The following is a 12,100-nucleotide window of genomic DNA, read 5'->3' as shown; positions in this document are numbered from 1 at the left end:
TTCAGTTGGGGTCTCAAAGTACTATGGTAATAAAAGGTCTCTCACTAGTTTCTTATGTGTGATCAGTGGTATGTGATTTTCTGACATGATTTGTGGATGTTTATTTTTGAGAAGACAGACTTAAAACTGAGCTTGCTGAAAACCTGTGACAAATAATATATATCCTTTTAGCAAATAAATAATAATAATGTCCAAATATGTTCTTTGGGATTCAGCCTTAGTGCCTGAACTCAATCCAGATCTAAATTTAAGCCCTCTAACAGACCAAATGTTTATGTTTTAAAAACCTCTCAAAGTCTTGCATCAGTGGTTTCTGTGTCTTCAATAATCATGTATTTTTCAGCTCTCTTGCAACAAAGCTCATGAAATGTACTTTGACAGTAGCTGCTCTTAGGATGACAACTGAACCTCTCTGCTCTGGAGCACACTGGTTTAACCCATTCTAGCAGTTTTGCCAGGTCCTTGTTAACAGCTTAAGAACTGACTTGCAGCATATCTCACCTTTGCTTTCTCACCTTCATTCCTCTATATGGCTTTTAGCCTAGCAGTTATTACAGTAAGCACCCATCTTCGCTGTATGAACTTAAGTCAGATAAGAACTCTTCATTAAGCATTTCCCAAGAACACAACGTACTTCACAGAATCCTGGATATGTCACGTGAGGAACTTCCACCTCGGGGGTGTCTGAGGAGAAAGATCTGGGAGTCCTGGTAGATAGCACACTTTCCATGCACCAGCAGTGTGCCCTTGCTGCCAAGAGGCCCAATGGAATCCTGGGCTGCACAGGGAGAAGTGTGGCCAGTAGGTCGAGGGGGGTCATTCTCCCCCTCTATTCTGCACTGGTGAGGCCACAACTGGAATACTGCATCCAGTTCTGGGCTTCCAGTTCAAGAGGGACAGGGAACTACTGGAGAGAGTCCACCGTAGGGCAACTAAGATGATTAAGGGATTGGAGCACCTCCCTTATGAGGAGAGGCTCAAGGAGCTGGGACTTTTTAGCCTGGACAAGCAAAAACTGAGGGGAGACCTTATTTATGTTTTTAAGTATCCAAAGGGTGGGTTGAAGGATGTTGAGCCAGACTCTTTTCAGTGGTTTCCAGTGATAGGGACGAGGGGCAACGGGTACAAGCTGGAACTTCTTTACGGTGAGGGTGACAGAGCCCTGGAACAGGCTGCCCAGGGGGGTCATGGAGTCCCCTTCTCTGGAGATCTTCAAGACCCACCTGGATGCAGCCCTGAGTGATGTGCTCTGGGCAATCCTGCTTTAGCAGGGGAGTTGGACTAGGTGATCTCTAGAGGTCTCTTCCAACTCTGACAATTCCATGATTCCAGATTCCTTTTCTAGTCTCTGAAAACACGCTTGGCTGATTTAAGGGAAGAGCAACCTGCCTGGGTTTCCATAATCCTCACCAAAATGAGAATTCAAGCTTTGGTTTTACAGCGCTGTACAAGCTTCGCTAACTGCCACAGCCGCCTGAGCGTATTAGCTAGCAATAGAGACAGCACACCTTTAAACAAATTCAGCTGCTGAGGGGCTGGAGGCTGCGTGCATGGGTGCACAGAGATGGGGGCCCTGGAGAAAACCAATTGATTAGAGAGTGCAGTTAAGGGCATGGGTAGAAAAACGTTGGAATAGGCTTGGGAAGATGGATTCACAAGCTGAGCAATGGGGAGAGGGAGGGGAAGGTTCAAAGGAAGGGTTTCCTGGCTCGCTGCTGGGGGAGGTTAGCAAAAGAGCACACTGAGGAACGATGAGGTTGAAGCTGTGGGGAGGGACGTTGGGCTGGGAAAATCAGGGGCGTTCAGTACCAAGCTGGGCTGCGATACTTCAGGTTTGAACAGCAGGGATCAGAGGGACTGGCAGGACCCTGGGGCACCACCTTCCCAGCAACCGCCTGGCTGGCACCCAAGAAATACACACTCACCTGACCCCCCTTTCCCAACAAACCCCCCAGACAGCTGTAGGACCACCATCCTTCCAGCAATGCCCTCCTGCTGCTGGTGCAAACATGACACCTCTTCACCATACGGGACCAACCGCGGTTACGCCCAGCCCTCACAAATAGTTCCACCAGTTTGCTCAAGTTTAGGATTACTATTTTTGGCGTGAAATCCTAAACAGAAAAATATGTCATATGGCTTTAGTGAGTAGTGCGTATTTTCACTGGCTTTCATTTATAGCCTTCACACAAAAAAAAGGCACTATGTTGTATTAAAAGTTTGCAAATCAGTTCCACAGAAGAGCTGGTACAGCCGGGTTCACTTTCTCTGTGAGAAATTGGACTACAGAGAAAAATGAAAAAGGATAAGAAACAAATCCCATGAATATCCTGTTTTTACTGCTCCGTGCCCATGCTGTGGTCTGCACTTCCTTTCCAGAGGCCCTTCAAGCGCTGCCTGAGATGGACCCGTGCGATGTACGAATTGTTCTGGCAGTCTGTGTTCTGCTGCCCTTTTCTCAAGGTGCTGCAGGGTCCTTGGTGGCCATGGGGTGGGAAGCAGATTGATCAGTATCTTCTTTATATTCAGTCATATAAAAAACATATGCCACCAAGGAAACACTTCAGGAGGGCGAGGGAAAATGGAGCACTGCTGCCTGAGTATCCATACATTCAAGATGAGGCCTTCCACATGAGTTCTATAGTGGAAGAGAGGTCCAGGTGTGCAGGAACTTCCATAAGAGGCCACGTTGGTTGCTGTGGCCAAAGGCTGTGGGTCACTTGTTACAGAAAGGGGAAGCAGTTCGCCAAGGTTCGGAGGGCAGCTACCTCGCCTATAACTCTCATGTTACTGCAGACCATTACAGGGCTACATTCTTCCTTATAGCTAGAATAAAAGAAGTGCTGTAATGAATCAAGCTGGGACTAAATAGTTGGGGGGTTACAGCCACATCCCAGGCGTTGACTAAACACAGAACTATAATTAGTCGCTTTTAAGTTTCTTCAAAAAATTGCAGTTAGCACTGATGTATCTCAAAGGACTATTGCTCAGTTTACTTCCTGTAAATGATTAAGATTCATGAAGGTAAGTCATACTATACAATGGTAGAAAGCAAATTTGAAATACAGTCCTGATCACCCACAATAAACGCGCACACAAATTTTCTGTATTTATCAGAAAGTTTATGTAAATAATGAAGTTTTGGAGTAAACTGAAAATTACGCACTTGACCAAGACTTGCCACTTTTCTTTAAAACAACATCCCCTCTTAACTTTTTTCTATAATACATATCATACAGAATATCAACAAATATCTAAGATTTAAAAAAAATATTTAACTGGGAATTATATTGATATAATATAAATTAAAAGCCTAATGCTGAGCTTTAAAATGTAAAACAAAGTAAGCAGCTGCCACAATAGGTTTCTGAAGAAGCTACAAATAATTTTAAAAAGTACATATTTTCTTTGTTATGTTAGGTCTAGAAATAGTGATTTTCAACATGACGACGACGACAATTCTTACTTCTTTATGCAAATTAACAATCATCATTAAATGTCATTATTTATCCCAAAGGAATTTTTCACTTGTTAAAAATTTTGCAAATAAAACCCCAAAAGATAATTACCAATAAAATGGTAGGGCTAAAAGGTCGGAAAATACATTATAGAAACATTCTTTCTTGTCGTATTGGCCGTATCTAAAGAGGGATCCTTCACACTGTATGCAGTGTGAGAATATAAGGATGGGTGGACCAGAACAGGCTCCCCATTACTCAGTTGTTCTCAACTTTTGTCTTAATAATAATAACTGGAGTACGAAGGAAAATCGAAAGGATAAAAAACAAATAACAAATTCCATGAAAAGTCCTCCTTTCTGCTCCTACCAGTGTTGCACACAATTGTATTTCTCAGCTACTGCTTCTGGAGCGTTTCACAAATAAAAGCTTCAGCATAAAGTTTTAAGAACAAAGCTTAGATTTCAGGTGCAGCCATACTGGCTTGTTGGAAGAATGGAGATACAAGAGATACAGCACGATGTATCTGTCCCAACATAGTTCAGTAAAATAAACCTTCATCACTACAAGTGGAGGACTTGTTTCAGTACTTATTTCATGTACTTATGTATGTACTTATTTCAGTAGTTTTGACTCCTCCCTCACAGAAGCAAGAGATTGCCTATCTTTATTTCTGTACAGGTAAAAATGAGACAACCTCATTTCAGCCATAGTACACAAAAAGAAGCTAGGATTTCATTAGTTTGCTGTTCAAATAAAACTTCATCATGGGAAAACTTCCAGTAGAAGGTTTCATCAGGAAGAAAAGCTGTGTCAGGATGATCTCCTTTAGTGTGCCTTCAGTCTTGCCCATCTTCTTAAGTAATGGTGAGGTAATTTCCTACCAAAAAAAGCTGTTGTCACTGAACACCACACTAAATTTAACAGTGGAGCCAAACAGCTCCTGACCAACAATCTACTCTTTTCAGCAGTACTGGGAATGGTAGACTAGAAATACATCACAGGATTAAGATGGAAGTCTTAGACCTCCATGCATGGTAGACGCAACACCTGAATCTTTATCAACAGCCATACGAGGAGTTCTCTTGCAGTCACCAGAATTCTTACTTTCCCAAACCTCTTATAAATGGGCAACATTAGTATCTGATGGATGCTTCGAAACTGGACACACTCCTCGAAGACTTTTCATTACAAATGAACAAAAAGCAGCATCAAATCTGCATGCATAGAAAATGAATTCTAAATAGCTTATTTGCAGAGGACATGGGATTCTCCTAAATAGTAAAATACAGTTGGCCTCCATTGCATATGGTGCTGACTGTTATCTTCACCATCACATTTTACACTTCAGTTGAAACCAGAGGGGAGAAATCTAAACAGCTGCAAATGCGAATTGTAAATCTGAATATGATTGAATAAAAGTTAACACAGCAGCCTAAGCAGCCTAACTGCCAAAGATCCTAATCATCAAAGCCACCAAGTAGTGTGTCTGGCTTATTTCAGAGACAACTGAGATGCAAACTAGCCACGTTATATTTGACATGCTCAGCCACCGTGCCATAATACAGCTGCACTGAGGGTGAACCAGGCACGATGGGACTGCTCTCTCTATGCTCTATTGATGGATTTATGCAATACCTAAGCAGTAATGATCACTGCATGTCTGGAGATGCTCCAACCTCTTGATTGTCACTACTGGAAGGACAAGACACATGGCACACGTGCGCAACCTTATCAGACACCACTCCACTCCCTAAACACTGCTTCAGCCACTTAGCTCAAAAGCAAAACAACTCAAACCCCTCCAGATTCTGGGAAAATGAAGAGTCAAGAAATAAAGCAGCATTAATTAACTGAGTCACAGCCTACATTAAACAAGCTTAAAACTTAACGTGCAGCAACTGTGCCTACAGTGAGATCCTAACAGATGCTCTGTGGATAGATTTTGGTGCTATACAAATGTTTTCATGTAAACTTGTTTAATTGGAAAAAATGCTCAACACTGCAAGAGCAGAGAAAAATCAGAGCAACAGATATGGCTCCAACCATATGATACCAGGCTAGATCTCCCCTAATTATCAGATTTAGTATTAAAATTTAGTACTTAAGAGTTTAATGCTTTTAAGGGTAAACCTGAGAATAAATAATGCTGTAGAGAAAAAACACAGCAGAAAACTACAAGAGCCCATGTGTCCTTTTAGTTTAAATTTAATTTTTCAGATAGAAGTTATCTATGTACAATCAGTGTGCATTGTAACAATTCTGTCAATAAAGTCATTCAAATCTTCTAAAATATTAACTGGCTGCATAGCACATTTGAGATTATTGCCCATGTTGAAGAGGGAACACAAATGGATTTACAATAATTTTGGCTGATTTGGATTCTGAAGTGTTGAGAGACTTAACACTCCTCCTTTAAAACCAATGCACCTGAAAAGCTTTCCAGAGCACAGTTTAGTTGGATATTTCTTACCATTACAATCAATCACAACACTGAAGCCTAAGCAGCCTAACTGCCAAAGATCCTAATCATCAAAGCCACCAAGTAGTGTGTCTGGCTTATTTCAGAGACAACTGAGATGCAAACTAGCCACGTTATATTTGACATGCTCAGCCACCGTGCCATAATACAGCTGCACTGAGGGTGAACCAGGCACGATGGGACTGCTCTCTCTATGCTCTATTGATGGATTTATGCAATACCTAAGCAGTAATGATCACTGCATGTCTGGAGATGCTCCAACCTCTTGATTGTCACTACTGGAAGGACAAGACACATGGCACACGTGCGCAACCTTATCAGACACCACTCCACTCCCTAAACACTGCTTCAGCCACTTAGCTCAAAAGCAAAACAACTCAAACCCCTCCAGATTCTGGGAAAATGAAGAGTCAAGAAATAAAGCAGCATTAATTAACTGAGTCACAGCCTACATTAAACAAGCTTAAAACTTAACGTGCAGCAACTGTGCCTACAGTGAGATCCTAACAGATGCTCTGTGGATAGATTTTGGTGCTATACAAATGTTTTCATGTAAACTTGTTTAATTGGAAAAAATGCTCAACACTGCAAGAGCAGAGAAAAATCAGAGCAACAGATATGGCTCCAACCATATGATACCAGGCTAGATCTCCCCTAATTATCAGATTTAGTATTAAAATTTAGTACTTAAGAGTTTAATGCTTTTAAGGGTAAACCTGAGAATAAATAATGCTGTAGAGAAAAAACACAGCAGAAAACTACAAGAGCCCATGTGTCCTTTTAGTTTAAATTTAATTTTTCAGATAGAAGTTATCTATGTACAATCAGTGTGCATTGTAACAATTCTGTCAATAAAGTCATTCAAATCTTCTAAAATATTAACTGGCTGCATAGCACATTTGAGATTATTGCCCATGTTGAAGAGGGAACACAAATGGATTTACAATAATTTTGGCTGATTTGGATTCTGAAGTGTTGAGAGACTTAACACTCCTCCTTTAAAACCAATGCACCTGAAAAGCTTTCCAGAGCACAGTTTAGTTGGATATTTCTTACCATTACAATCAATCACAACACTGACAGTTTAATAAGAAAAAAAAAAAAAACCAAACAAAAAATAAAAAAGCCAAAACATGTCTCTAAAGTATCCATAAAAAAGGAGCACTAAATGGAATTAAATGTTCCCTTTCCCCATTTTTACATTCTGAACAGTGATTCCATCAAGATATTTTATTAAAACATATAAGTACACCAATTATGTTTCATACTTATGACAAGAAGGCCTGAGTTGGTGGGGAAAGGAACAGTCAAAAAAAGCCTGAGAGGGGAAAAAGCTCATTTAATTAAGTTACAATAATTTACAGCCATTCATGTTTGTGTTTTTTTTTTTTTTTATTATTATCATTTTTGTTTGTTTTGTAAAAAGGCATTATAACTGATCACAAACAGGAGAAATCCTGGCTATTTTACAGTTATAGGTACAGAATTTAAATATTCAAGCTTGTGATGAAAAGCGGCAAGGTGGTCGCAGTGTACAATGTAAACAAGTAGCTTTGGAAAGTGAACAAAGTCCTTGAGAGTTCTTCACTAATAAACAAAAGAAAATAAATTCCCCATTCCTTCCTGAAATATGAGCACAGGTCAGTGTTTAAAAGTTCATTTACAAACATAATTTAAAACGTGTTCAGCCTAAAACCACTTTAACATGAAGAGTTTTATAGTAAGATCCAGTCTGAAAGGGGCAGTGTTGAGGTCCCTGTAAAAGTAAACATCTTCCATTTCTTAAAAAAGAGTGCCACAGCATTTGCAGCACAGTGCAGCATAAACTTTAAATACAAAAATATTTTTCTTCTGTTGGGATAATAGACCTTGCATCCTGGAAAGAAGTAACAATACTGCTACTGATAGAATATCCAGTCTGTATCTTTCAAGTCATGTAAGGCAATTACTGTGTTAGTTTACTGTATATGGCTAAAAGAAGGTCCAGAAAATGTCAGTCTTTGTTATGTTTTCCGGCTACTCCATGTATGTTCAGGTGTACTTTTGTGATCTGATGAGTGTTCAAATGGAGATCTGTGTCCTAGGGGAGATCTTGAACCATAAGGAGACCTCTGATCTAATGGTGACCTTGGGCCACTACCCGAAGCTCTGTGGTCCATTTGCCAGTCTGAGTGGTACCTATAATCCCTAGAAGATTTATGATGGCTGTACTCTGAAGTGGAACGATGATCTGAATGTATCCTGTGGTCTGAATGGGAACGGTGATCTGAATGAGCCCGGCTGTCTTTTAAGCTTCCTTCCAGGTTTGACCTGTGGTCTCTGCTCCTGTAGTCATCTAACTTTCTATGTTTACTGTCACTGTAGTATCTAAAAAATAGATATTATTTGTATTAGTGTTAGTGAACGCACATTGCGGCTCTTAATTATGTCAAAAGCAGGTCCAGAGGAAGGCTACGAAGATGATCAGAGGGCTGGAGCAACTCTCCTATGAAGACAGGCTGAGAGAGATGGGGTTGTTCAGCCTGGAAAACAGAAGGCTCTGGGGAGACCTTATAGCAGCTTTTTAGTATGTCAAGGGGTCCTACAAGAAACCTGAAGAGGGACTTTTTAAAAGGACATGTAGAGATAGGAGGAGGGATAATGGCTTCAAACTGGAGAAGAATAGATTTAGATGGGATATCAGAATAGTTATTTGCTGTGAGGGTGGTGAGACACTGGAACAGGTTGCCCAGATCAGTCATGGATGCCCCATGCCTGGAAGTGTTCAAGGCCAGGCTGGATGGGGCTTTGAGCAACCTGCTCTAGTGGGAGATGTCCCTGCCCATGGCAGGGTGTTGGAACTAGGTGATCTTTGAGGTACCTTCCAAGCCTAAACCATTCTATGGTTCTATAAAAACAACAGAACTGTAATGGAAAGACACACTAGTTGCAATTTTGCATTACTTGAAAAAGGTATTTTGGTGCTTGCTACAAGCATACTTAGAAAAACAGAAGGGGAATTCTGAATGGATTTTTAAAATTACTGAAGACACTCACCTGCTGTCTTGCTTGTAGTGATCCCAATCTCTGTGATCTTTTCCATTACTGAAGGCTGAATAGGGCCGTTTCCTAGAGTCACTTTTCTTGTAAGCATCTCCCTGATGCCTGTCTTTATGATGATCATGGTATTGTGACAAATGTCTATCAGAAGAATAACTGTCCCTGCTACTGTCATCATGGTTTGTATTCTCCTTCAGCCTTTCCACATCTATTTAATAAAACAGAGGTTAAAAGGGAGTCTCATAAAGTCATTTCTTCACCCAATTCAAACAGCACTTCTGTCAGACGTAAAGCCGTACGAAAGCAACTTAAAATTTCACAGAAACAAGACCTGAAGAGTTGAAAGACAAATGCACTAATGCGAGTGAAGTGAAAGAAATCTGAGAAGTAAGAGGGAATCAAGCTAGAATGTAGACTTGGAAACTGAACTTTTCAACTTTTCCATTCAGTCTATGAACTAAGTGTGGTCCAAATGATAAGTAAGCACATGTGCCTTTAGTACAGCAATTTTAGACAGAATGGTAGCAGCTTTCTCTCTAAGAAGGGATGGTCTTAGCATGAGTAAGTTTTCAAGGTACACCTTGTTAATGAAAGACTTTCACTAGTATTCCTAAAATACATTATGCTGACTTTAAGTCCAAGAAAATATACTCTAAGTGTTGCATAACACAAGATAAAAGCAAGTATTACAAGAAGCAGGTGTGGCAGCATAGAAAAATCGGTGTTATTGTCAACAATAAAAGACAGCCCATGTAACTGATTATAAACTATGACTTCAAGGAGTAACTTGCCTTCGTAACAGTAATGACAGTAAAACAGCTATAAACAAGCACGGAATTTTCCATCATTTTACAGGTTTTGTGTAGACCTCTCTTCATACCCAAAATTAAATACAAAAAATATTTCCAAGATTTTTGTGAAGGATGGTGAATTAACTTGCTACTAAAGCCAGCAAGTACCATACTCTGTCTACACTCAGCTGGATTTCATTAGCAAACTAGAACTTTTGCTAATCAGCCCATCTCTGTGATACACAGCAGTATGGGACACAGATGTAGGAGATGTGAAATGAAATAAACACGAAAACTAAGATATCTAACAAGAATATACTTAAGGTTGCTTACCTGGATTTCTAATTACATGTGTATTCACATTGCTGCTAATATTCTGGTCATTTTGTTGCTAAAAGAGACAAGTACAAAAACTCATTGCTAAATTCATCTGAATTAATTAGAAAAATATTCTAACAAAAGAGACTACTACCAAAACAAATGCTACTTGAAGTGTATTTCTGTGTTCCTTATAATACTTTAATAAAAGAGTTACAATACTTATAACATATATATACACCCACGTGTGTGTGTGTATATTTAGAAAGGATCTGAAAATACTACCTGAGACTCTTGGCGTTTTTTGATTGCATGTTTATACAGTTTGTGCAGCTTTCTGGCATCAAATTCTGTAAACTTAGAGACAAAAATCCACAAGTTTCTGAGGAAGAAGAAAAGAGAAGTCATATTTCTTCTATACATTTTTTTCTTGTATTATGCAACAGAACATGGATTTAACTGAAATTATTTGAATAGTACTTCAGTAAACCAGAAACACTGTAAGAATTACACAGTATTGCCTAGCTGCACAGCAAACATCACCTAGCTGTATTTCAAACACTGGAAAGATTAATTCCTTTAACAATTTGTCATTTTGTAATACTTTTAAGTACTTCAGCATTCAAAGTGCATGTAAAGTAGTACTAATAACAATTATGTTAACATAATGATTTGTGACGCTGCTTAAGAATGTGCTATCAGTTTATGTATGTCTTCTGAAAGTTTGTTTGAATTTTGAGTAATTACCACTCAGCAAATAATAATTTAAGTAAGTAAAGTAAGTAAAAATTATTTGAAATCTCTTACAGTGTAAGACCTTCGACCTACGAGCCTTAATTCATGAAAATATCAGTGAGACAATTTTTCCAAAGAATTCCAAAGCCTGGTAGAAGATTTTGAAATAAAATGAGAACTGGGAAAGAGGATGGAAGTGACATGGCAGTAAGTTTCTGTCTAATCTGTGCTCAAAGGAATGAGGGAACAAATCAAGTCTTTTGGCATCTAGATGCCCATCTAGATGCCAAAACCCTGAAAAAAGAAATTGCTTCTACTATCACAGGTAAGAGATCAGAGATCTGGAATTCTTTTTATCAAATTTACAGGCGGAATGCTTAAGAGATTACAGAATACTAGAGTTCAGAAGTATCTGAAGTGTGTAGGCTCAGAAAGCACCAGTCTGCTTATTCACTGTGATTATTTAAACACTGTAATTTTGGTCTAAAGGTTTGCAAAAGTAGCAAATCAGTCAATGGTGTGCCTAATGACACCTCTATAACTTTACATAAGCTAAGTCACTTAACTAAAATATGTGTTTTATTAATCTACATATAATACTATAGATTATGAACAGCAGCTGTATTACAATGCCAAGATCTGTGTCTTACAAGTTTCCACTTAAAGAAATACAACATTTACCAAAATGTATCTTAGATCACCTTACTATTCTGAAGTAAAGCAAGTAAAAACATCAGAAGCATTCTCCACTAATAGAAATCTACAAGAAAACGAAGCACTTCTATATATGGAAGTGCAGGATGTATTCTCAACCATAAAAGATTAAAATGCACATTCCAATAAAAGTAACTCAAACTGCATTAAGACTTTAACAATGAAATATAAGAAGTTTCCAAACCAACATTTTTAATTTTTTTAAATTGTGACCTCACAAGGATGCACTCTTCTTTCATTTTTGAAATACATCTGTATGTACTTGAATGTATTGATGTATTTGAAATACATCTGTATGTACATAATGTACATCTGAGTACATTATGGTAAATACATTTATCAAGTCATAGCTAATATGTCATATGTAATTTAATTTTAGAGTATATTTTAAAAAGAATAAAGAACTCTGCAACTCAAAATCATACAAAAGTCATCACAAATTTAGAATTGCTATTTTTAACATGAAATAAAAAAAACTCCAACACCTCAAAGTTGAAAAAAACCAGATCCTTAAAGGTAAGAATTCTTTTCCACTAAACCCAGTCTAAATAAAAAGTTACCCA

General features: G+C 38.7%; 1 protein-coding gene across 2 annotated transcripts in view; it reads right to left on the bottom strand.

The window, feature by feature from the left end:
- Nucleotides 1–6,715: 6,715 nt before the first annotated feature.
- The window catches only part of CHD1 (chromodomain helicase DNA binding protein 1), a 52,169-nt gene continuing 46,784 nt past the window's right edge, over nucleotides 6,716–12,100 (bottom strand). Inside the window, exons 32-35 of one of the 2 annotated variants that reach the window (XM_014951480.1) lie at nucleotides 10,374–10,470; nucleotides 10,104–10,161; nucleotides 8,977–9,187; nucleotides 6,716–8,307 (exon numbers count right to left, since the gene is read on the bottom strand). In XM_014951480.1, coding sequence (XP_014806966.1) covers nucleotides 7,944–8,307; nucleotides 8,977–9,187; nucleotides 10,104–10,161; nucleotides 10,374–10,470 — 730 coding nt within the window. In that variant the 3' untranslated portion in view covers nucleotides 6,716–7,943. The remainder of the gene's footprint in view (nucleotides 8,308–8,976; nucleotides 9,188–10,103; nucleotides 10,162–10,373; nucleotides 10,471–12,100) is intronic. The other variant, XM_014951479.1, reaches the window with a different exon arrangement.

Source organism: Calidris pugnax, unplaced genomic scaffold (genome assembly GCF_001431845.1).
Source record: "Calidris pugnax isolate Ruff unplaced genomic scaffold, ASM143184v1 scaffold148, whole genome shotgun sequence".
Lineage (NCBI taxonomy): Eukaryota > Metazoa > Chordata > Aves > Charadriiformes > Scolopacidae > Calidris > Calidris pugnax.
The sequence above is the reverse complement of the archived record's forward strand: the minus strand, read 5'-3'. Positions and strand labels throughout refer to the sequence as shown.